This window comes from Hyperoodon ampullatus (genome assembly GCF_949752795.1).
Source record: "Hyperoodon ampullatus genome assembly, chromosome: 8".
NCBI lineage: Eukaryota > Metazoa > Chordata > Mammalia > Artiodactyla > Ziphiidae > Hyperoodon > Hyperoodon ampullatus.
In genome coordinates this window covers 77,391,597-77,416,444 of record NC_136921.1, presented here as the reverse complement: position 1 = coordinate 77,416,444, position 24,848 = coordinate 77,391,597, and the positions used below count along the sequence as shown (strand labels likewise).

At 35.2% G+C, this 24,848-nt stretch overlaps 1 protein-coding gene across 6 annotated transcripts in view; it reads right to left on the bottom strand.

The window, feature by feature from the left end:
- SLC4A10 (solute carrier family 4 member 10) overlaps nt 1-24,371 on the bottom strand; it is a gene marked incomplete at both ends in the record, with an annotated part of 305,510 nt that extends 281,139 nt beyond the window's left edge. For 5 of the 6 annotated variants that reach the window (XM_079709598.1, XM_079709601.1, XM_079709599.1 and 2 more), the window contains one exon: nt 24,324-24,371. In XM_079709598.1, the coding sequence (XP_079565724.1) occupies nt 24,324-24,371 (48 nt within the window). Of the gene's footprint in view, nt 1-23,328; nt 23,444-24,323 lie in introns of those variants that run through there. The other variant, XM_079709595.1, reaches the window with a different exon arrangement.
- Between the last annotated feature and the right edge of the window lie 477 nt (nt 24,372-24,848).

Sequence of the window (24,848 nt, the reverse complement as noted above, 5' to 3'; positions counted from 1 at the left end):
TAAGCATCCATAGTGATCTAAATAGATCAAATATAAGCAATATATTATAAATAACTTTACTCAACTAATAGCTTAACTCTCAAAAAAAATCTGGATCAACAGACTATAAAACATTTTATTTTTATAAATTTTGTATGGTATAGTAGAAAAGGAAGGAATTAACATTTGTGGATCTATTTTTATGTGCCAGGCTTAATGCTAGATGTTTCTAATACATTATCTCATTAATACCTACAAAAACCATGCAAAATAGTTGTTATTAGATCTCTATTTTTCAGATAGATAAACTGAGGTTCAGAGTAAGCTAAAACAGAGTCCCTTATCTTCCCACCCAGTGACCATATAGATTAATTAATAACAAAAAATATTCAGAGGGTAACATCATTAACTCTATATGCAGCAAATTTATTGTTGTTTTTATTATTATAGCTTGCAACACTTATTAGATAACATTTAATAATGATAGATTTACTGTTTGAAGTAGAAAGAGAAATCATCAAATACTTCTTGAATATCATGTGAAATGTTATATCTTAGAATCCAGAATATTATAAATCTTTGTAAATTTGATCACACTATATGTATTTTTCATGTTCAGGTTACCAATTTTTAAGCCCATACCATGATCAATTTTTATTTTAAATGAGTTTTGGTTTTCAACATATGAAACTAAATAGACACCCATATTAACTAAGAATACATATGCATTTCACAATATATTTATAAAGCAAATTATATTTTTAAAAAATTCTTACAAAAGAATGTTCTAATTCTGAGGTCTAAGTTCTATTGGCTTGAATATTAGCATCAAGTTAGGAATTTTTGAATGACAGGTGACTCATGCACCAAACAGTATTTCAAAGTTACCACTTTTATGTAAAAATGTTATTTAATTTTATGTGTTATACTCTTATTTTGTACTTATTATTAGAATGCAGTTTCAAAGATAAGACATTTTCAAAAAATTCTGAATAAGTAATTGTTGAGTAGTGGTCAGTTTTGTTTTAATATATTCTACACACCTTCACTTATTTAAAAACAAAATTTTGCAATTGATGGGCAAAATTGTTTCCTATATTTCTTGTTTGTGAATATTTTAAATTTAATTTACCCACCTTTATGTATAGTGGACAAATCATTCACTATTTAGTACTCTGCCACTAAAATATAATTAGACAGTAGTAAGTTGAAAAAACTTTATAAAGTGACATCAAAATACAAAAGAACAATGAGAAATGAAATGTCCTATATCACTTTAAGTCCTAGGTATTTTCAAAGCAAAAGGTCAATATGTTGGAAAAATAAGTATATTTGTTTATGTTATTACTTTTGAGTGTTTTAAATCCATGCCATATATATGTCTTTTCCCTTTAATTCAACATGATCCCTCAAAAGAACAATAAAAAATAGTTATTAGGTGCCAAACTGAAAATTCCCAATAGTCAAAGCTGGAAAAATTTGCACAAAAAAATAAATAACATAGTATTGGATTAAAATCCAATGAATAAAATAACTATGTGTGAGTACATATTGATATAAATAAATGATTGCATAAGTAGATAAATGGGAGAGAAGGGATAAATCTTTCTTACAGAAGAATTTCAAGTAATGTATGTAGATATTTACTCCCTTCCAGAAGGTGGAACTTCCTCTCTCCTTGAATGTGGACTGGACTTAATGACTTGCTTCCAAAGAATAGAGTATGGAAAGGATAAAGCAGTAACTTTACAATGAAGAAAACCTGGCAGGCATTACTTTAATCAAGTGACCAAGGTTAACATCAACAGTGATAACTCAAGTTGATATCATGTACCACCTGTATGATGTAATGAGAAAAGCACTTCATTTCTGTGGTAATGTTCCCCAAACAACATAACCCCAGTCTAATTACGAGAAAAACATCAGACAAACCAAACTGAAGGGATTCTAGAAAATACCTGTTTAATTTTCTTCAAAACTATCAAGGTCATGAAAAATGAGGAAAGAGAGAAACTATCACAGACAGAAGAGACTAAGGAGACATGAATACTAAATGCAATGTGGTATCCTGGATGAGATCCCAGAACAGAAAAAGAGCATAAGTGGATAAAATGGTGAAAATTGAATAGAGTTTGTAGTATAGTTGAAATGAATATGCCAATGTTAATTTATTAGTTTTGACAAATGTACCACTTGTGATGTTAATACTAGAAGAAACTGGGTAAAGGTTATATGGGGACTCTGCATCTCTGCATCTTTCCTATAAATCTCAATTTATTCCAAAATAAAAAGGATATTTTTAAAAATTCATTAGGTTTTGAATCACTACCAAAAAAGTCTACTTAAGTTAAAGATCAAAAACTATTTTTAAGTAATATATATAGGAAAATATATTTATGAACTTGAGTAAAACACAAAAAGCAAAAGTTGACACAAGATTAATCAATTTGACTACGTCACAATGAAACACTTCTATGGAAAGAATACCACAAATAAACAGGCAAAACCTGGAAAATAAAATGTATAATATAATTAACAGACAAATATTAGACTCCATAAGAATTCTGTAAGAATCTACATTAAAAAATAGGCTTTTTTTAACATCTTTATTGGAGTATAATTGCTTTACAATGGTGTGTTAGTTTCTGCTTTATAACAAAGTAAATCAGCTATACATATACATATATCCCCATATCTCTTCCCTCTTGTGTCTCCCCCCCTCCGACCCTCCCTATTCCACCCCTCTAGGTGGTCACAAGGCACAGAGCTGATCTCCCTGTGCTATGCGGCTGCTTCCCACAGCTATCTATTTTACATTTGGTAGTGTATATATGTCCATGCCACTCTCTCACTTCTGTCAGCTTATGCTTCCCCCTCCCTGTGTCCTCAAGTCCATTCTCTACATCTGTGTTGTTATTCTTGTCCTGCCCCTAGGTTCTTCAGAACCATTTTCATTTTTTTTAGATTCCATATATATGTGTTAGCATACGGTATTTGTTTTTCTCTTTCTGACTTACTTCACCCTGCATGACAGTCTCTAGGTCCATCCACCTCACTACAAAAAACTCAAGTTTGTTTCTTTTTATGGCTGAGTAATATTCCATTGTATATATGTACCACATCTTCTTTATCCATTCATCTGTAGATGGACACTTAGATTGCTTCCATGTCCTGCCTACTGTAAATACAGCTGCAATGAACATTTTGGTACATGACTCTTTTTGAATTATGGTTTTCTCAGGGTATATGCCCAGTAATGGGATTGCTGGGTCGTATGGTAGTTCTATTTTTAGTTTTTTAAGGAACCTCCATACTGTTCTCCATAGTGGCTGTATCAATTTACATTCCCACCAACAGTGCAAGAGGGTTCCCTTTTCTTCACACCCTCTCCCACATTTATTGCTTCTAGATTTCTTGATGATGGCCATTCTGACTGGTGTGAGGTGACACCTCATTGTAGTTTTGATTTGCATTTCTCTAATGATTTGTGATGTTGAGCATCCTTTCATGTGTTTGTTGGCAATCTGTATATCTTCTTTGGAGAAATGTCTATTTAGGTCTTCTGCCCTTTTTTGGATTGGGTTGTTTGTTTTTTTGATATTGACCTGCTTGTAAATTCTGGAGATTAATCCTTTGTCAGCTGCTTCATTAGCAAATATTTTCTCCCATTCTGAGGGTTGTCTTTTGGTCTTGTTTATGGTTTACTTTGCTGTGCAAAAGCTTTTAAGTTTCATTAGGTCCTATTTGTTTATTTTTGTTTTTATTTCCATTTCCCTAGGAGGTAGGTCAAAAAGGATCTTGCTGTGATTTATGTCATAGAGTGTTCTGCCTATGTTTTCCTCTAAGAGTTTGATAGTGTCTGGCCTTACATTTAGGTCTTTAATCCATTTTGAGTTTATTTTTGTGTATGGTGTTAGGGAGTGTGCTAATTTCATTCTTTTACATGTACCTGTCCAGTTTTCCCAGCACCACCTATTGAAGAGGCTGTCTTTTCTCCACTGTATATTCTTGCCTCCTTTATCAAAAATAAGGTGACCATAGGTGCATGGGTTTATCTCTGGGCTTTCTATCCTGCTCCATTGATCTATATTTCTGTTTTTGTGCTAGTACCATACTGTCTTGGTTACTCTAGCGTTGTAGTATAGTCTGAAGTCAGGGAGCCCAATTTCTCCAGCTCCGTTTTTCTTTCTCAAGATCGCTTTGGCTATTTGGGGTCTTTTGTGTTTCCATATAAATTGTGAAATTTTTTGTTCTAGTTCTGTGAAAAATGCTAGTGGTAGTTTGATAGGGATTGTATTGATCTGTAGATTGCTTTGGGTAGTAGAGTCATTTTCACAATGTTGATTCTTCTAATCCAAGAACATGTTATATCTCTCAATCTATTTATATCACCTTTACTGTCTTTCACCAGTGTCTTATAGTTTTCTGCATACAGGTCTTTTGTCTCCTTAGGTAGGTTTATTCCTAGATATTTTATTCTTTTTGTTGCAATGGTAAATGGAAGTGTTTCCTTAATTTCACTTTCAGATTATTTGTCATTAGTGCATAAGAATGCAAGAGATTTCTGTGCATTAATTTTGTATCCTGCTGCTTTACCAAATTTATTGATTAGCTCTAGTAGTTTTCTGGTAGCATCTTTAGGACTCTCTATGTATAGTATCATGTCATCTGCAAACAGTGACAGAAGATAGTCTTTTTTTAAGTGGACAAACCATATGAATAGGCAATTCACAGAAGACGAAATGGACAATAAACTTGAAAATATATTCAGAGGAAATATTTTTTAAATAATCAGGTTTTTTTTTTATCCACTAGACTGGCAAAATAAAATTTTTATAATATCATGTTTGAAAGAAGGTGAGGGGTAACAAAAAATCTCATAGGCTGGCACAGGGAGATCAGCTCGGTGCTTTGTGACCGCCTGGAGGGGTGGGATGGGGAGGGTGGGAGGGAGGGAGATGCATGAGGGAGGGGATGTGGGAACAGATGTATATGTATGACTGATTCACTTTGTTATAAAGCAGAAACTAATTAAAAAAAAAAAAAAAAAAAAAAAAAAAAAAAAAAATCTCATAGGCTGGATAAAAATATTCTAAGGAAATGAAAATTTTTTACATTATCATAAATTGTTTTTCATCCATTAGCTTAGCAAAAAACAACTTTTTATACAATATTGCGTTTGGGAGTAGGCATGGGTTAACAAAAAAATTTCAAAGTCTGTGTAAGAATTGGATTAGCCAATTTGGAAGGTAATTTTCTCAGCATCTGTTAAATTTTTTAATGCAAGCAGGCATCTCCGTATCTACTCTAGAGTACATGTACTCTAGAGTACATATGTAAATATTTTACTGTGGCATTGTTTATAAAGGGAAGATAAATTGAAAACAACCTGAATGCCCATAATAGGAAATGGTTACCTAGATTATGAAATGTGCAACAGATAAACAATGTAGTAGATCAATTATCCAACATGTATAGATTTCCAAGACATACTGCTTAAATTTTTAAAAAAGCAGTTTACAAAGCAAGAGTATGATGCAATTTTTAGAAACACTCACAATATCATATATTATCTATGGGTACATGCCATGTCTGGAAGCATACTCACCAAACTGAAAACAGAGGTTAATTCTGTGAAGAATGGAGGGGGACAAGCATTTAGGGTGGTGATCAACTGAAACCTTAGCCTCTACATTTTTTAAAGGAAATTACATTAATTTTTGAAACTTTAGGAATTTCTTGTTTTTAAGAACATTTTAGTCCTACTTATCAATCATTAGAGTCTCAGCAGCAACAGTACTCCAATAAATATCACAATCATCCCTTCAAAGTTCTTATCAAGGAAGTACCAAGCTTAATGGAAAACTGAAATCAGCTGAGCCAAGTCCTTACCATTCAGTGGCACATACCATATGTCTTCAATAAATATCTGAATGAATTAGTGAATTATTGAGTGAGGTACTACAGAAGAAAACTGTTTTGGAAAATATAGTTGCAGCCTCACCTGAGGAAATTATAAGGGAATTCTGCCATTTCACAGAGTAACAGAAAAGTATTGACCAAGTTAAGATTTAAGCCATCTGAATTCTAGTCCTGCTTTTGCCACTAACTTATTGCATGATGGTCAAATGCCCACCTGAGATTGAATTTGATTATATTTCCTGGAAAATAGTACAACCTGCTCTACTAACCTCATAGAGATTGGGGGGAGGAGATAGAAATGAGATTATGGATACAATAATATTTTGAAAAATGCATGGATGCTATACTAGCACAAGAACTTTTGGAGAGCTTTAAAAAACCCGTCATCATGCTGTTTGATTGGGTTGGTATCATTGCTCTGCCACAAGTGCTGTTAGTGAAGAACTGGCCCATGAAATTAGACCTACCCCTCTAACCCAAATTGTTTGGTCTATATGACATCTGGATGATGGAAAGAAGTTTTGTAATGTATAAAATCCAGAAATAGAAATTACCTATATTCTAATTTTAAGAAACTGAATCTAGAAAAAGAACAAATTTTTAAGAGAATTATTATAAATTTCAATAATGTCATACTAATACTTTCATTTTAGCTCGATCAACCTAGGTTTCCTTTTTTCTCTAATAGGAACATATTATATAAGTAATCACTCCCATAGTTATGTTGTGCTTAGATATATTCCAAGAGGTTTTTTCTTAGACAAAATAATTTATACATTTACTCTAAGTTGGTTTAGAAATTAATTTCAAATTTTGGTGGATGTCTATACTAGTTGAAAAATACAAATTACTTTGTGTTATATGCTCTAATATATTGATCAAACACCACATCAAAAATTTACTTTACAATCATGTACATAAAAATAAGACTTGTACGTTGATTTGGACATGTCTTCTTGATTATCAATTAATATTTCAAATTGTTCATGGTTTAATCATCTCTAATTTGGACATGAAAATAAGTATGCTCCTTGACAATCACCCTGACAGATGTTAAAATATACCTGAAATTATTTTGTTCAATTGTTTGAAGAATTACAACACTATTAAACATGATAGTCATGTAAATATTGCTAACTACTTGGTTACAAGGACATTTAAGGGACCAGTTAAATCAGGGTAATTTGATTTCTCCAAATGAGAGAACAACCGCAGTAGGTTTTGTTAATAGTCTTCAATTAATAAGATTCTGTATAATTGTTACAGAAAAAGAATGAATTTTTAAAAGTCTGTTCCAAAATTTTTGAGCATAAAAGATATGCAACACTATAAGAATAGTACCTATTTTAGAATTATGAATAAATGAGGAAAAAGTTAGAAATTATGCTGTCATAAAATTCTGCTTACCAAAGATAATGAAAATTCCAGAAATAATACATACAAAAACTAGGCAAAAGGAAGGATTTCAACAAATGTGAAATGTTTTTATATCATAGTAGCTAGGTTTTCCATAAGCTTTTGTCAATATATCAAGGATAAAAGTATCTGTGGCATAGGTTATGTCCAATTTTGACACAACTAATTTAATTTACAAGGGAGAAATCCTGGTTAAAATTTTAGAGCATTATCTGCAGTGCTGATTACAAAATATATACTTACTTATTTAGACATTTGGAAACATGTCCTCAATCTCTTTTGATTCCCACATAGAAATTCCAAATCAGTCAGTGGTCTGTACAAGAATGAATCTGAGCTCTAATGTGTAGCTATAAAGACTTCCACACTATCTGGAATTACAGTATAAAAATTATTAATTTAGTCTGATGTTTTTTGCTTCACGGCATCAAAATAGTTCCCATATATTTGTGATGCCAAATTTAAACTGGCAAAAACGAGTGAAGAGAAATTTTTGCATCCTAAGAGTCAATTTGATTTAAAGGAATTTTTTTTCTTTTTTTTTTCTTTTTTTGCGGTACGCAGGCCTCTCACTGCTGTGGCCTCTCCCGTTGCGGAGCACAGGCTCCGGACGCGCAGGCTCAGCGGCCATGGCTCACGGGCCCAGCCACTCCGCGGCATGTGGGATCTTCCCGGACCGGGGCACGAGCCCGTGTCCCCTGCATCGGCAGGCGGACTCTCAACCACTGCGCCACCAGGGAAACCCTAAAGGAATTTTAAAAACAAATTTTAACTGCTCAAATTGAAGAACATCAAAAATAAATGTAGCTAGTCTTCAATGGGATTAAGACAAGGGGTCTAAACAGAGAGTAATTTTAATTATGAGCCATAACCATATTTTACTTTTATGCATTGCTACCCTGATTCTGAACCTGTTTCTTATGGAAATTTAATCAATTTATCTGTTTAGCTTCATTACAAATAGATCACAGAATTCCACGGACTTTCAAAAAAAAAAACCTGTCACTAGCACTAGAAGCTAAAATTGTCAAAGAAAACTTTGGGCAATTACTAAATTTTGTATGTAGTTAGTTAACTATTACATTCAGTGGTAATGTAAGCTTCTGTCAAACTTTTTTTTTTTTTGTGGTACACGGGCCTCTCACTGTTGTGGCCTCTCCCGTTGCGGAGCACAGGCTCCAGACGCGCAGGCTCAGCGGCCATGGCTCACGGGACTAGCCGCTCCGCAGCATGTGGGATCTTCCCATACCAGGGCACGAACCTGTGTCCCCTGCATTGGCAGGCGTACTGTCAACCACTGCGCCACCAGAGAAGCCCTGTCAAACTTATTTAAAAGCTTGATTTAATTCATAGAAGTCACGTGCAGCAGAGAAGTTGTCTGTAATGAATCTTTTCCTTAGTCTCTTTCCCTCATCCATAGGTAAATGCTTACTAATATTAAATGGAGTTTTGTATATAATTCAGGTGAACAAAAATGAACAAAATTCAAAAAGTTTCCAAACACATTCTCAGCATTTGATAAATGTTCACTGATCTTTATTTTGACTGGCCCTCAGACTTATGTAAAATTCCTTTACTTCGTTTTCATTTTGAATGTTCAGCCAACGCTAAATTCTTTGGGAGTATTACATTTTTTAAAAAAATCCTAGCTTCTTGAAAATATATCAAAGTCCAAACAATACAATGTGTTTTCTTATGCAGGCTTTATCCAAAATAATCAAAGATGAACTCCTGTATCTTTACCCACATAATATAAAACTGTAATGGCTTATCAGAAAGGAATATGTAATTAGAAAGTCAGATCAACATTAAATAATCACTAATCTACTTGTGAAAGGGTAGGGAGAAAAATCAGTGTGAGGCTAATGAGAATTATATGTTGTCTTTCCTATATATTTCTCTTTGTTGATGTTATATATACGTATGCATACATACATATACACATACACACATTTACATTAGCTATGGGCAAATATCATGAGATTATGTAATATAAAAAATATTACTGATATATCTGCAAGTTTTACTAAAATTTCCATCAAAATCCATAGTTTCATTGGAGTATATAAAACCAAGAGAGAAAAACTTATTGAGGGAATTCCCAAAATCTTTCCCACAAATGGATGTAACAGTAGATAAAGTGGGTTGGTCACACCTGGCCTGAAACGTACTTTTTAAATTTTCTTTTTAAAGAGAATTTATAGATTAATACAGGATATCCATTTGTTCTGTGTTTTCTTAGATTCTGTATTTATCTATTTGACATCCATTCATCACAGAACCAATTATGGTAACTTTAGTTTCTGTATTGTTTGTACCTTACAGACCCAGGGAGAGACTGCTCCTTCCATGGTTAGCTAAATTCTAAAGAAAATTAAGAACTTAAGAACATATGAAACGACTTTCATATGCAACCAACCAATCCTAAGTCTATACCCTCAACTTCCTCCTTATCTAACTCACACAGCCAAGCCAATATTTCTCTTGCCTTATATCATCTTAGGGCCAGGTAACCGGGCAACTAGAGACCACCCCTATAGCCAAAGCCTGCCAGAAGTATTCAAACTGCACAGTTCTAAACTGCTTACCCTGACTTGCCTTTTCTGCAGAAACCCCAATAAAGGCTCTGGACTCAACTTTTTCCTTGCTCTTGTCTTCTGCCACTTGACTAAAACCTGGTGCTTCCCCTTGACCCTGGATAACATGCAGCAAGTCCCTCTCTATGGCCTGTGAGTATAATATACATGGTTTTCCTAAGCCTCTCCTATATCTCTTCCACAACTGACTGACCATAAAACACAGAACAAAACTCTACTTTTAGAGATAAAAGTCCCTTCCAATTCTCAATTGCTTCAATAGCCAGACAGACATGATATAGATATGTATATATCTTCTGTTTCTTTAATGTTTAAACAGCTTGAGAGCTCAAAGAGATACACAGATCAACACACCTATTTCTACAATGTTTAATCTGGAATTTAGTCAGAAGTAAGTAAAAATAAGAATCTGAACTTAATTTCCTAAATAGTGAAGTGTCCTAGCATCATTTATTTAATAATCTTTCTTTATCTCATTATTTTGCTGTGCCACTTGTAATCATATTGTTCCAGACACATACATAATTTGGCTTGATATATTTATCAGTACTTGATCAATTGACATATAGTTTCAATCATCATATCTTTTGTTCAATATTGACAAAATCTGTATAAAAGTGCTCCCACCTTATTACTTTTATATATTCTGTTCACTTTTTTTTACAGTAGATCTCCAGAAAGTATTTATTTTCCATAACTGAAATTTTGTACCCTTTGACCAACACCTCCCCATTTCCCCTTCTCCCCAAACCCTGGTAACCACTCTCCTATTCTCTGCTTCTATGTGACTATTTCAGATTCCACATATAAGTGAGATCATGCAGTATTTGTATTTCTGCGTCTGGTTTATTTCACTTAGCATAATGTCCTCCTTGAGTGCTTCTGATTATTAAATTTTTACCTCTGAAAAGCAAATGGTCTCTACTCTCTCATGCCTAATCACTTATTGTGAAGCGTTAGATGGATTAAGATCCATCCATACTTAATCTTACTCTAACCTTATGGTCATTTCAAATTGTAGTCCAGAAAGTCCTCAAAATGTTTTAACAAATGTTGTTTTTGTTTTTGTTTTTTTTGGTTTGTGTGTTTGTTTTTCTTTCAAGAATACTGGATAAGGATGGAAAATTTTATTTTCCTCAGCCTCTACTGTGTTTCTTCTTGTGGTCGCACCTGACTGACCGTCTCATAAAAGAACACAGAACAGTGAAACTATTGACTTAAAAAGATCTTTTTAGTTATCTTTAAGCCTTATTTATTTGTTCTGATCTTATTCTCCCTTTATCATAGATCAGCTGCACAAAGACATCATGATCAAAGCAGTGCAAAATATTTCTTAAGCCCATGATTGGAACATTTCACGATACCTCCTTGAGGAAGTAGAATCCTTGCTGCATTTCTTAAAGCTACTTCTTTACCCCATCCATTCTTACCCAATATAAGGGCTACTATAAATGTAATTAATGTAAATTAATTCACTGAAATTTCAGATTAAACAATATGAACTATTTATATATTAATGCTTGTATTAAAGTTCAATTGCATTTTGTCAAGTGCTCTTGCTTCTTGCTTTCTATATATGCAGGTACTTTTAAGATAAATATAAACATGTGTCTATAAATTATTGAAACATCATCAAATTATTATTTTATGGAAGAATCTGAGATTCAATAAACTTTTGAAGGCATTCAATTCTCTCTTCAAGTTATCTTCTGAACCAAGAAAAACATCAGGAAAGTATATTTTTCCAAGAAAAACTGATTCTAATGTCAAAAGCTTCAATGCAACCATTAAATTAGGTGGTAGAATTCATTTGAAAATATTTGGTCTATTTGAAATCAAGAGAACTATTGAGCTAACTAGATACTTTGAATCAAGATATATCACTATTCTAGGGAATCAAAGGTATAAGCCCGTTTTGTTCTATGCCAGACCATGCAACCATCTACAAAAATGGGAGAAATCTGTTTAGATGAGAAAGACTAGGAGTACTGAATTATATAGCTAAGAGAGATAGTGAAGTTTAGGATGTGAAAGCAAGTGAAATAACATTTTTAAATCAAAAAAGGGAACAAGTGAAATTATAAGCTACCAAAATTAAGTTTGTGAAAGGTTGATCTTTTTAAAGTACTGTACATAAGAATCATCTTAATACAACTAATAAAATCTGAGTGTCTATATCTAGTCTATCATAGACTAATAGTAAGGCCAAGGAAAAGGATAAGACACTGTAACACCTTATTAATTGGACTGATATTTTTTTTTTTAAGTTTATGGCTGGAACCCATGGCATGTGGGATCTTAGTTCCCCAACCAGGGACTGAACCCATGCCTCCTGCCTTGGAAGGCAGAGTCTTAACCACTGGACCGCCGGGGAAGTCCCTGGACTGATCTTAACTTCATTCTTTAAAAAAAAAAAATTTAAATAATGTCTGTGGCTTTTGAGGAAGTAGAGGAACCGTTTCATTCATTCAAAGAAGACTGAAAATTCTCATGGCCAAAATGGTATCTAGTACTGATCTGTAATAACGGGCTTGAGGCTCATACCTTCCCTGTACAAGGGAGCCACGTATAAAAGAGATGTTAGTAATTGTCTTATGCAGCATTTCAGTAATACCTTAAGCAAGGTGAACTAAACTGAGGAATTTTTCAAATAGTTCAATGTTTCTTCTGAACTGTGATTTTTAAAAGAAACCTACTTCACAGAGAAACACTACCTAATGGTAAACAAAGTTAGATATGGAACACAAAAGAAAGTGTTAGTAAAATGTTTACCAGGTGAATTGTCACTGTTTTTAAAACGCTAGTGAAACTTCAAGTGAAAGTGAAAACTGGTTATACAATCTTTTTGGAAAAACAATTTAGTAATATTTATAAATAGCCTCAAAACTTAGCCTAGTAGCTCCTTAAAGAAATAGCTGATCCCAGGGCTGAGGCAGGGTAAATACAAGGTGACCCTGGAAAATCTTATGGCCCCAGATACTAAGAAAGTGCTCAAAAAAAGAATGGGAGCATATTGAAAGGATGAGAGCCAGTTGATAGGAGTTCCTAATGTCCAAAGATGAAACCATTTGAGCAACAAAGTGAATTCTGAGAGTATTGGGTTATGGCCCATAAAATAAAATAAATATCTTTGAGTCCATATGAAATAAGCAATTGAATTAATAAATAAATGGAGGAGAAGTGACAGCTCTTCCCTATAGAAAAATTCTAATTTCTAAATGCAAAAAGAATGAGAGAAATAACAAGTCACTATTAAGCAAATACCACAGTAATAAATAGGTAATAAGCAGGAAATATTCATTGATGAATGCTAAAATTAGTAGGCAAAAGTTTGAAGAGAAACAAGATACTTGCATAGTCTCAAAGTATCTCCCCTAAGATATCATTACGAAGGGAAACTTTTTAACTTTACAGTGGAAAATCCAACTGTAATCAAGGTTAATATCCCCGGAAATAAGATATCATCTATCCCCTGATATGATGCACTGAGAAGGGTTCATTTCATTTCAATCATATTCTTGACAAAAAAAAATGCATAACCTCAATCTAATCAGGAGACCCTCAGACAAGCACAAATTGAGAGATAATCTACAAAAAAACTGACTGTACACCTCAAGAGTGTCAAAGTTATGAAAGATAAGGGAAGATTGAGTAACTCACAAATTGGAGATGATTAAAGAGACATGATATCTGAACACAAAATAGGATCCTGAAACAGAAAAAGGACATTAGTGGAAAAACCGGTGACACCCTAAAAAATATTTGGTTTAGTTAATAGAATTGTATCAATGTTAATTTCCTGGATTTAATTACTGACTATAGTTATGTAAGATATTAACATGGCAAGGTGGACAAAAGGTATACAGGAACTCTTCGTACGGTTTTTGCAATTTTTCTTTAGGTACAAAATTATCTCAAAATAAAGAGCTAAGGGCTTCCTTGGTGGCACAGTGGTTGACAGTCCGCCTGCCGATGCAAGGGGCACGGGTTCGTGCCCCAGTCCGGGAAGATCCCACATGCCGCGGAGCGGCTAGGCCCGTGAGCCATGGCCGCTGAGCATGCGCGTCCGGAGCCTGTGCTCTGCAACAGGAGAGGCCACAACAGTGAGAGGCCTGTGCACCGCAAAAAAAAAAAAAAAAAAAAGAGCTAAAAAATAGCAAAATGAATGTTTTATTTTATATTTATTTTTCTATGCTTTCTAAGCTACCCTAAAAAATAAGTATTAACTTTATAATTAGGAAAAATATACTTTATTATACTTACCAGATTATATTATTGGCACACATCTTATTACTGTCAGATGAATAAAGTTATTGAATAAGCATTATTGAGTCAATGATCAAATGAATTGTGCATATTAGGTATAAAAATCTTTGATGTAATTATTTTCAATCAAAAGGAAAAATATTAAGCCAATAATAACAATAATTGCTATTATTTTTGTCATTACTCCAAAAAGTATAACATATATATAAATGCATGAGTACATAATTATGTAGGAAATATGTACATAATTCATTGATTCTCACAAACCCATGAGGTAGATGCTATTATTGTTATCATCCCTATTTTATAGATAAGAAAAGTGAGGCTTTGAACTGCTAGGCAACTTGCCAAAGTTGGCATACCCACTAATTAGAACAGTTAGAACTGTATGACTTCAGAGTTTCAGTTCTTGACAACTGGTGTCTACTAGCGTTGCTGCCTAATAACCCATGATATGTCTAAAAAGGACTTCCATGCCCTTGACTCTGTGAGAGCAGCACAAAGTTATCTGAAGTAGACTCTACTTTTAAGAATCTAGCACTCTAATTGAGGAAACAAGTTACATATCTGTGTATTTATACATAAGTAAAAATAGTTTTATATACATATATAAATTGCAAAGTGATATGTAATATGTAATAAATGCTAAGTGAGTGAAACAGGCAGTAAGAACTTAATTTTCTAATCCATTACGATTTATTTTTAAAAAGGTCACTTTATTTTATTGCAAAATTTGGTCTCCTAGCATTCCCACAGGTAAAATAATTCAAAGACATATTATAATTTTTTATTTTGTTATTTTTTAAGGTAAAGATTCTCAAACTTTCACGATCATAAGAATCACCTAGAGAGTTCTTTAAATTGCTTGTTTATTGGCACCACCCCTTTGATATTCTAAGTCTATAAGCTTGAGTAAGACCCAGAACTTGGGTTTTTAATGAATCCTCCTGTTGATTCTGATGCAAGTGGTCTTTGAGTTTAAGGTTTTAAGGTTTGGGGGGAAGAAATACCAAAATTTTGTATCTACTAGAGATGCTCTGTAAAATTACATAAAAATCAGATTTTTTACAGGCATTTATACTATGAAGTTATGTGTTAATAAAACACAAAGTGCATAGTATGCACTCAAATCACAAATCATATTATATATTAGGTCTGTGTCTTGCTGTCTGCATTTCTTTTTCATTTTTTAACTATATTCTTGTTTCTGAGAAAATCAAAAAGAGTTTGAAGAGGCTTATTACCAGAGCAGCTTAAATATCAACAGAAAATCACCACTGTATTTATGAAAGAAGCAGTATGAATCTAATGATAATTAAATGTGCTTCATAAGCAGAGCTGTGTTTTACAGTAGTTGTTATATATCTAACTACTTTTTATGGCACTTGCTTTCTGGAATGTGACTAGGTCATCATCTCTGATATCAAACCCTCATTGTCAAAAAGAAAAAAATAGTCATTAGGAAGCAATAGCCTTCTCTGAATAATTTTGGTTTTGCAGGATAAGCAAGAAGAAGCAAAGGTACACATGAATGTTGAAGGAACCCCAGCAACCTAACATATTCAATATGGAATGGGAAAATTCTTTGAAAACTTGCTTATTAGATCCTTAGAGCATAATTTTCATGATGAATGAGTAATTCTTGATGATACTGATAATATAAGAACTTTATCACTAAATCAAAACTATACAGAGTCCTTGGCTATTATACATTCTCACTCTATCCCACCGAGTCTGTAGATTAAACTCCATTTTTGCCATCTGAGAAAACCTCTGGAGTTCTGAACGATTTGGAATTGGGCCTAAGCTTAATATAGAAACTTCTATACAAATGGCACCTCAGGAATTTTTGTGTCATCCTTGATACAGTACATAGAAGTCCTCACTAAAACAAATAAAACTAGAAAACACTACCACAAGAAATTAAAGATCTAAATACATGGAGAGACAGTTCACATATACGTTTGGAAGACCCAATATTGTCAAGATGGCAATTCTCCCCAAATTGATCTATAAATTCAAAGCAATCAATTGCTATTAAGACCCTTGTAGGCTTTTCATAGCAATCAACAAGTGGGCCCTAAAATTTATATGGAAATGTAGGACCTAGAATAGCCAAAACAACTTTGAAAAAGAAGAACAAAGTTGAAGGATTTATACTACCTGATTTCAAATTTTACTATAAAGCTTCAATAATCAGACAGTGTGGTATTAGGGTAAGGGTATTCACATAGATGAACAGACAGAATTCAGCATCCAAAAAAATAACCTTATATTTATAGTCCATTTAATTTCAACAAAGCTGCCAAGAAAATTCAATGGAGAAAGGTGGTCTTTTCAACCAATGGTGCTAGGACAATTGGATATCTATATTTTTTTTAAAAAAAGCAAAAACAATAAAGAGGACTTAACTCTTATCTCACACCATACACAAAAATTAACTCAGAATGGATCATTGATCTACATGTAGGAGCTGAAACTATAAAACTTCTAGAAAAAAACATACGAAAAAATTTTGTGACCTTGGTCTAGGCAAAGTTCTTAAATTCAACACCAAAAGCACAATCAGTAAAAGAAGAAATTAATAAATTGCACATCATCAAAATTAATAAAACTTTTGTGTTTCAAAGGTCCCCATTAAGAAAGTTAAAAGACAAGGCCAGACAGTGAGAAAACATTTGCAAATCATATTTCTGACAAGAATCCTGTATCCAAAATATATTTTTAAAAAAAACTCTTACAAGTCAAGAAGACGATAACCAATTTTTTAAATGGGCAAAAGATTTAATAGACATTTCATCAAAGAAGAGATATAAATGGCTAACAGGCACATAAAAAGTTAGTGCTATAGACTGAGTATTTGTGTTCCCCCAAAATTCAGATGTTGAAACCTAATCTCCAATGTGATGGTATTAGAAGGTAGAGCCTTTGGGATTAGTACCCTTATGAAAGAGGCCCAGACAGCTCTCTTCCCACCTCCACATGTGAGAACATGCTAAAAAACGGCTATCTATGAGCCAGGAAAGGGCTCTCACCATGTATCAAATCTGCCATTTCTTGGTCTTGGACTTCCCAGTGTCAAGAATTGTGTCAAATAAATTTCTGTTGTTAGTAAACCACCCAGTCTATGGTATTTTGTTACAGTAACCCCAATGGACTAAGACAATTAATCACTATGAAAATGCAAATCGAAATCACAGCAGCATACTACTTCACACTCAGAATGGATTTACTAAAAACAAAACAAAACAAAACCAGAAAATACGAAGTGTGGGCAAAAATGTGCAAAACCAAAACCCTTATACAGCTAATTGTAAAATGGCATAATTTGGGGACTTCCCTGGTGGTGCAGTGGTTAAGAATCTGCCTGCCAACGCAGGGGACACTGGTTCGCTCCCTGTTCTGGGAAGGTCCCATATGCCTGGAGCAACTAAGTCTGTGAGCCACAACTACTGAGCCCGTGTGCTGCAATTATTAAAGCCCGCGTGCCTAGAGCCCGTGCTCTGCAACAAGGAAAGCCAACACAATGAGAAGCCCGTGCACCGCAAAGAAGAGTCGCCCCCGCTCGCCGCAACTAGAGAAAGCTGGCACGCAGCAAGGAAGACCCAACACAGCCAAAAAATAAAAAACAAATACATTTTTTTAAAAAGGTTTAAAAAAATGTTAATAATTGGTGTTTTCTTTGTAGTTAGACTTACTATACCATACAGTAACATAATATTTTATGAGGCTAGAACAACAATGACTTTAAAAAATGTTAGTAACACAAAGTAAGCTTTAATGCTTCTTAGAAATTTAGTTGCTTTGATTTTCCTTATGTTAAAGTTTAAAGAGTATCAAGAGAAATTTAGAAAGGTGACTTGGAGAAGAAATAACAATTTGACCCAAGTTAAATAGTTCTCTTCCTCTCTTACACATAACATGTGCCATACACTCTCTTAACTCAGATTTGAAGATATATTTTCAAAAGACCTCTGGGTCTACAGATAGTCTGCTGAAACCCTGGCCAACCTCAGCACTATTATCACAAAGAGAATAAATTCTGTGTTAGAGACTATCTCGGTGTGTGTTTGTGTGTGTGTGTGAAGTTATTTTTAACTTTTATGAGTATTTTATTTGCCCTTTCCTTGATTTATATAAATATGAATGATACAAGCATTGTTTAGATCCTCAACTTTCTCCCTGTTAGTGCTAATGGCTAAATAATAATTTACTTTTTCTTACATAAAATTGATCATTTTGCAGTGCACAATTCAGTGGTGTTTAGTACTTTCACAATATTGTGCAACCATCACTACTATCTACTTCCAGAGCATTTCCATCACTCCAAAAAGAAACCCCATAGCTGTTAGCAGTCATTCTCAATTCTCCACTACACCCCAAGCCCCGGCAGCCATTAATCTACTTTAGTCTCCAAGAATTTGCCTATTATGGATATTTCAATAAATGGAATCATGCAATATGTGGCCTACAATGCGTTACATTTTATAGCACCTTGTTTCATAGTACTTTCATTTTTGAAGAGGTAGATATGAAAGCCCACTTTATAATGTGATTCCTATTTATTTTCTAATTGGCTTTAATTTCAAAGAATCGAGCCACTTTTTAGTTAGATGCAATATTTTTAAGTCCTAGCTCAGTACTTATTAGCTATGTGAACCTGGGTAACTTATTCAGTCCTCTGAGCATCAGTTTCTCATCTGTCAAGGCTAGATAATATTAGCAACCTTTCAGGATTATCATAAAGACTAGAGATATTTGTGCTTAGCACAAGCCTGAGACAATACCTATTACTACTTCACAAAGATTGTCTAATTACCATCATTATTTTAATTCAGTACTCATCTGTTTACTCTATGCTAGAATAGGACAGTGGAAAGAATGATGAACTGGGAATCAAGATGGGGAGTCTAGAACAAGCTCTTCCATTAACTAGTATAAGTGCCTGCCCTTAAATACATGTCCTTATCTCTTTGATGTTCAGTTTCATCATCTGTAAATTAAAAAGTCAGTCTAAAATCTAGTCTCCAATTGATTGCTACAGTCCTTCTCTGACCAAAACATATATGATTGCACAAAATAGATGCATTATATACTAGTTATTCCCTTTTCCTAAATAAGAGCAACATACCCCCAAGGAGTATCTGAGACAACTCTTTCAAGTGGAAGAATATATTAGAACTTTAATTTACATTTATCTAACAATAAATAAAACTTAACTACTATATACTATACAGATTGAAAGTAGTATCTTCACAGAAAGCCAAATGATCAAGTGTCATGTATCCTATGAGATATGAGAAGGGAAGAGTGGAAGCTTCTCTACATAGAGAAATGGGTTGAGAGTGGCACCCACATGTCTCCATTCACTTGAAGCATCTTGCAATGCACCGTAGTCTATCTATAACCAGTTTAGACTTCTGAAACAACTCATTCCAAGGTTAGAAAGAAATGACACATTGGAAGTGTGATTATTTTTCTGGCCATGCTCTCTATTCGAGTTCTGACCTTAGTTCAGACATTTTGTAACCCTCCATCATAAACTATCCCACTTCCTTATCTGACCCCAATATTTTCAGCATAATATTAACACTTCAGGCTTCCAGATTCTACCACTCATTACCAACCTTAGCATCCTATGCATGTAATTTATTTCTATATTCACTCACCATTGTGGAATAACAATTCAAGTCATGAAAGTGGAAATGAGAATTGATTTCTTATACTGCATTTTGCTTCCTATGTATTACCATGTATTACCATGTGTCATGAGTATGTTTTCTTTAAATTCATTTTATAATCTAAATTATAATAAAATAGAAATACCAATATGACTTAATCAACCTGTGTGCTCTTTTTGTTACTTTGACATTTTAGTCTCATTTTTTTCTTTTCCTTAAATCAATAATATAAAAAATTTTCATGACTTTTTTTTCACAAATAAAACAATTCAATAACCTGGGCCATTTGGAAATCTGGAATTAGCATTCTAAACGGTACTAAATTCTACCATCTATGCTATACTACATTACCTTTAAAAAGCGATCTTTACTCTTGTTCCATACCTCAGGGCAGTTTTATAAGTAAGTTCGACTTAAAATAAGTTCCTTTTGGGACATCTGAATTTTAGAAGGGATCCAACATGGACCACTGCATATCACCCAAGATTAAAGGTATAAAATAGAAATATTTGTTTTAAAAATATTCTCCTAGAAGCCTCTTCCATGGCCTAGTAATTTAAAGATTGACCAGTTATTTACTCGTGGAAGCAAATTCAACACTGACTGTCAACAGAAAATTTGAAGTCATATGCAATATCCTAAATTCCTGGTTCACACTTTTAAAAGATTAATTCCATCCTTACTAAAGTAATGTCACCATCATTACTATTACATATAGTCTCCATATATACCCATCTCAAAGAGCTTATAACAATGATTAAATATTTGAAGAGAAAATAGCAGTCTCTCAAAGAGTTAAATGGACCCCTATCTCTAGATTAGCTAGATTGTGAGGTCCATGTGGACAGGGCTTTTCTCTGTCTTATTCATTGCTGTAACCCCATCACCAAGAACATGTTTGGCCAGGCTTCCCTGGTGGCGCAGTGGTTGAGAATCTGCCTGCTAAGGCAGGGGACACGGGTTCGAGCGCTGGTCTGGGAGGATCCCACATGCCGTGGAGCAACTAGGCCCATGAGCCACAACTACTGAGCCTATGCATCTGGAGCCTGTGCTCCTCAACAAGAGAGGCTGCGATAGTGAGAGGCCCGCGCACCGCAATGAAGAGTGGCCCCTGCTTGCCACGACTAGAGAGAGCCCTCACACAGAAACGAAGACGCAACACAGCAAAAATAAATAAATTAATTAAGAGTTAGGACTTCAACATATTCATTAAAAAAAAAAAAGAACATGTTTGGCCAACAGCAGGCATTTAATAAGTGAATGAATCTTCTGAACCTTGCTTGTTCCATTGCTTCAGACATAACAGTTAGGTGCTACCAGACTGTACTCTGAGCCTAGAAGAATTGAATGTCCTAACCCTTAGAGTGACTGGGGCCTACAAATGCAATGAGGCCTTGTCCAGCAAAAGAAAATAATCTCCGAAGCTCCCTAAAAAGGACTGAGAGAAAAAGAAACATGTCAGGGCCTCCTTCACACAAACTCTTAAGATGTACTTTAGATACACTAAATGAAGGTAAACATTGGAGGCTTGAAAAGAATCTATTCCACCCTTCCTCTTAGGTCAGGATTAATACATTCACTCATTTGGCATTCTTATCCATTCTTATAACTTTTATTTCTCTCTTACTTCTCTATTTACCTACCTCTGACTGCTTCTGTCCCATATCTAACCTTGGTTTTTAATGCCTTTCTAAATGGCTTTCCAAACATACTACAAAGTTTCCATAGCTATAATTAAAAATCCCACCTTCCACCTCCACTGTACAGTGTTTTCCAGTGTTCCATTTCCCCAGTTTTCCTTCTTAGCAAATAGTACTGATAAGCCATCTTTCATAAAAGCTTGAAACCTAGAATTTATCTCAATGCCTGTATTTCCATCAACAATTATAATAGCAGCTAACTTTATTGAGAACTTACTAAATACCAGCTACTTCCCATAGATTATTTTATTTACTCATCACAAAACACAAGAGATAAGTACCATCTCCTTCCCATTTTTCAGTTGAAGAAACTAAGGCTTAATCACTCACCCAAGACTATACAGCATGTAAATAGCAGTGCTGGAACCTACAAGACTGTGTTTTAAAATATTATGCCATAGCGCCTTTCACATTATTACTTGCAAAGTCATCTAATTAATTTTCTAAAAAAGACCCCTAAACTATTTCTTCCTTTCTCTTCCAAGCATAAAAACTCCAGCCGAGGATCTGATTATGATAGACCTGGTTAATAATGCAATGTTAAAAAAACACTGCTTTTTTTTCTGAACTAGTTTTAGAAGACCTATATTGTAGCTCTGGCTTCATCACTTAGACATGTTATTCAAACTCCCTGTGCCTCCATTCCTTATACTTAACATTAAGACAGTAAAATCTGCTTTACTCAACATGCTTTTTTTGAGGGGAAAAAAAGAGACCATAAAAGCAATTGGGGAAGTTGAAAATACTATACAAGTATAAAAAGAGGCCAATAATTCAACAACCTCTCTAGCCTCTCAGGCTTATTTTCCTTATAATGAACTGCTAACATGATTCTCTCTTGCCATTAAACTATGTAATTATTTTGTGCTGGCCATTGTCCACATGAAATGCACACTTTTGACTCTTCAAAAATGTCCATCCAACTTACTGCAGACCTTCTTTTCCAGCCAAACTTGTATTTTCTCTACTCTTTAAGCCACAAACTGATTGCCCATCTAGCCCAATAATGTCATCCTCTTCTAAATCTTCCCAGTTAATCCTCATTTGGCCCTAAACCCTTTAAATATTCCCCACAAGGGGCGATTCATATGCCACATCAAACTGACTTCAGCCTGCTTTTCTAGGACAACTTCCAAACCCCTTCCCCATAAAAATGAGGGTTTTTTAATATCTTAATCTTCCTTAAATCTCCATACCCCAATTCCTGTGTATAGTTCCTCTCTCTCATCTAGGGTACAATAATACTCTGACATTCTTGACACCCTTTATTCTGAGTACCCACAGAATCCTAATTTATGTTTCTATTCAAGTTTGGGAATACAGACAAATCTTTAGTCTCATTTTTGTAAAATAACTCCACTTTGATCTGTAAAGAAATGTCTCTAGCTTTAAGCAGGCAAGCTAAGTGGCATGCTTTCCTGTTTTCCCCCTCTCTGACACTGCCCCTGCCTTTTATTTAGGGTCCATTCTTGGTGGTGACTCCTGCATTATTCTCATCTCCCTGCTCCCTCCCTGCCCAAGACTGGCGTCCTGAGGAGAACTGGGCATGCTCAGTAGCCACAGCCAATTCCGGGATGCAAACTGGAATCTTTTACAGATTTTGAGCCCGGCAGGAGAGGTAAGGCCCTAAAAATACAGTGGCCCAGAATTTGCTCACACCCCCTGCCTGGGGAATCATTTGATTGAAAGATGTGTTCAAAGCCTAGGAATGGACTCAGAAATGGACAGCTTGCCGCCAGTCTCTAGTCTGCAAGGTGGGTCATCAACCTGAGTAACAGAGAGCTGAGAACAGCCCCTTGGCCTGGTTTGGTGCAGGGAGGAGATTTCTGCTGTCCTGAGCTGTGACAGAGCTGATAGATGGCTGGAAGCTAGCGTGTGGCATCTCTGTTGCATCAAGAAAATGTTGTTGTTGTTGTTTTCTTTTTTTCCATGAATACAGCAATATCAGCTGCTCTAGGCTGAGAAAGGATGTGTCTGAAGAACTACAAAGTCTGTGAGCCAGTCGGAGATTGTAGAGAGGAGAGGCAAATCAACTACTCGCCCAAGAACTCACCCTAGGTCTAGGGAGGCAGCTTATGACCCAGAGATAAACAGGCTATTTCTAAATGACAGTTCAGGAACATTTCAGATATTCAAAACTGAATTGTGTGCCTGCCCCCCAAAATACATACCTTCTTTGTACGTGAGCCATGACAACATTTCCCTTTGAGAGAAACTGACAGCACACACACACACACACACACACACACACACACACACACACACACACACAAATGGTCCTTCAGTTCTCCTTTCCCCTGGTTTCTGCAGAGACTAAATCTCTAGAGCTGCAACAGCAGCAGATTCCCTTACCTCACTGTCAGGGGGATGAGGCACAGGGAGGAAATTTACCACAGAAGAAACATGATAAAAAGGGGGCTTCTTTGCAGGGGCTTGACTGCATAGCCCAACAGAGAGACAGGCAGTAACAGACAGGGAAAGAGACACACAGCTGTCCCTGCTGCTAGCCCTCTCTCCAAACAGCAGCAAACATGAGACATTTCATCATGGTAGTGCATCCATATTGAGAAAGGGGAAAAGAAATCATGTGGTTTGCGTTATGCATTTCAGTCAGCCGAGATGGGAGGAGACCCCTGTCCGTATGTCGTGGGAGCTATCCACCACCCCAAAAGTACACTCGCTGAACCTGGCTAGCAGACCACTTGCCTGACAGGTTTTGCTGCAAACGTTGTTAATCTACGTGACAGCAGGTTGTCTCTTACCGTAGGCAGCAGCGGCTCCATTTGGGCTCCCTGGTCTTTAATCTCCATGCTTTGTAATGCCTCTGGAAAGCACCTTTCTCTGCAGTGTCTTCAGTACCTTACACTCAGCCCGGCACTCGCTCTGCTTAGTATTCGGATCAGGTAGCTCTGAAGCAGGAGGCAATTGCACACTCCAGCTCACCAGAGTCACATGGCTCCTACTCACTCGGGCGGCTGGCCAGATTTTGCACTGAACGCTTTGGATCCCTGGGCCGGTAAGAGAGATTTCCCAAGCCCGGTATCACTGCCCACACCTGGCTACTTGTATAAAGTACAGTCTGCAATGCTGCAAGCCTGATGGACACTAAGAATCTCTCATAAGATGCTAACCTCTTATATAGACTAGCCCAATGTGGACTCCAACCAGCTCAGCCAGATTTTGACCCTTTGAGGCAATTCACTTTATTCCCAGAAACCCATAGGAGACAAAATTCAAACAAGATGACGTCGATAGGCTTACTAGGTATACTGCTCTGAGTACCTGGG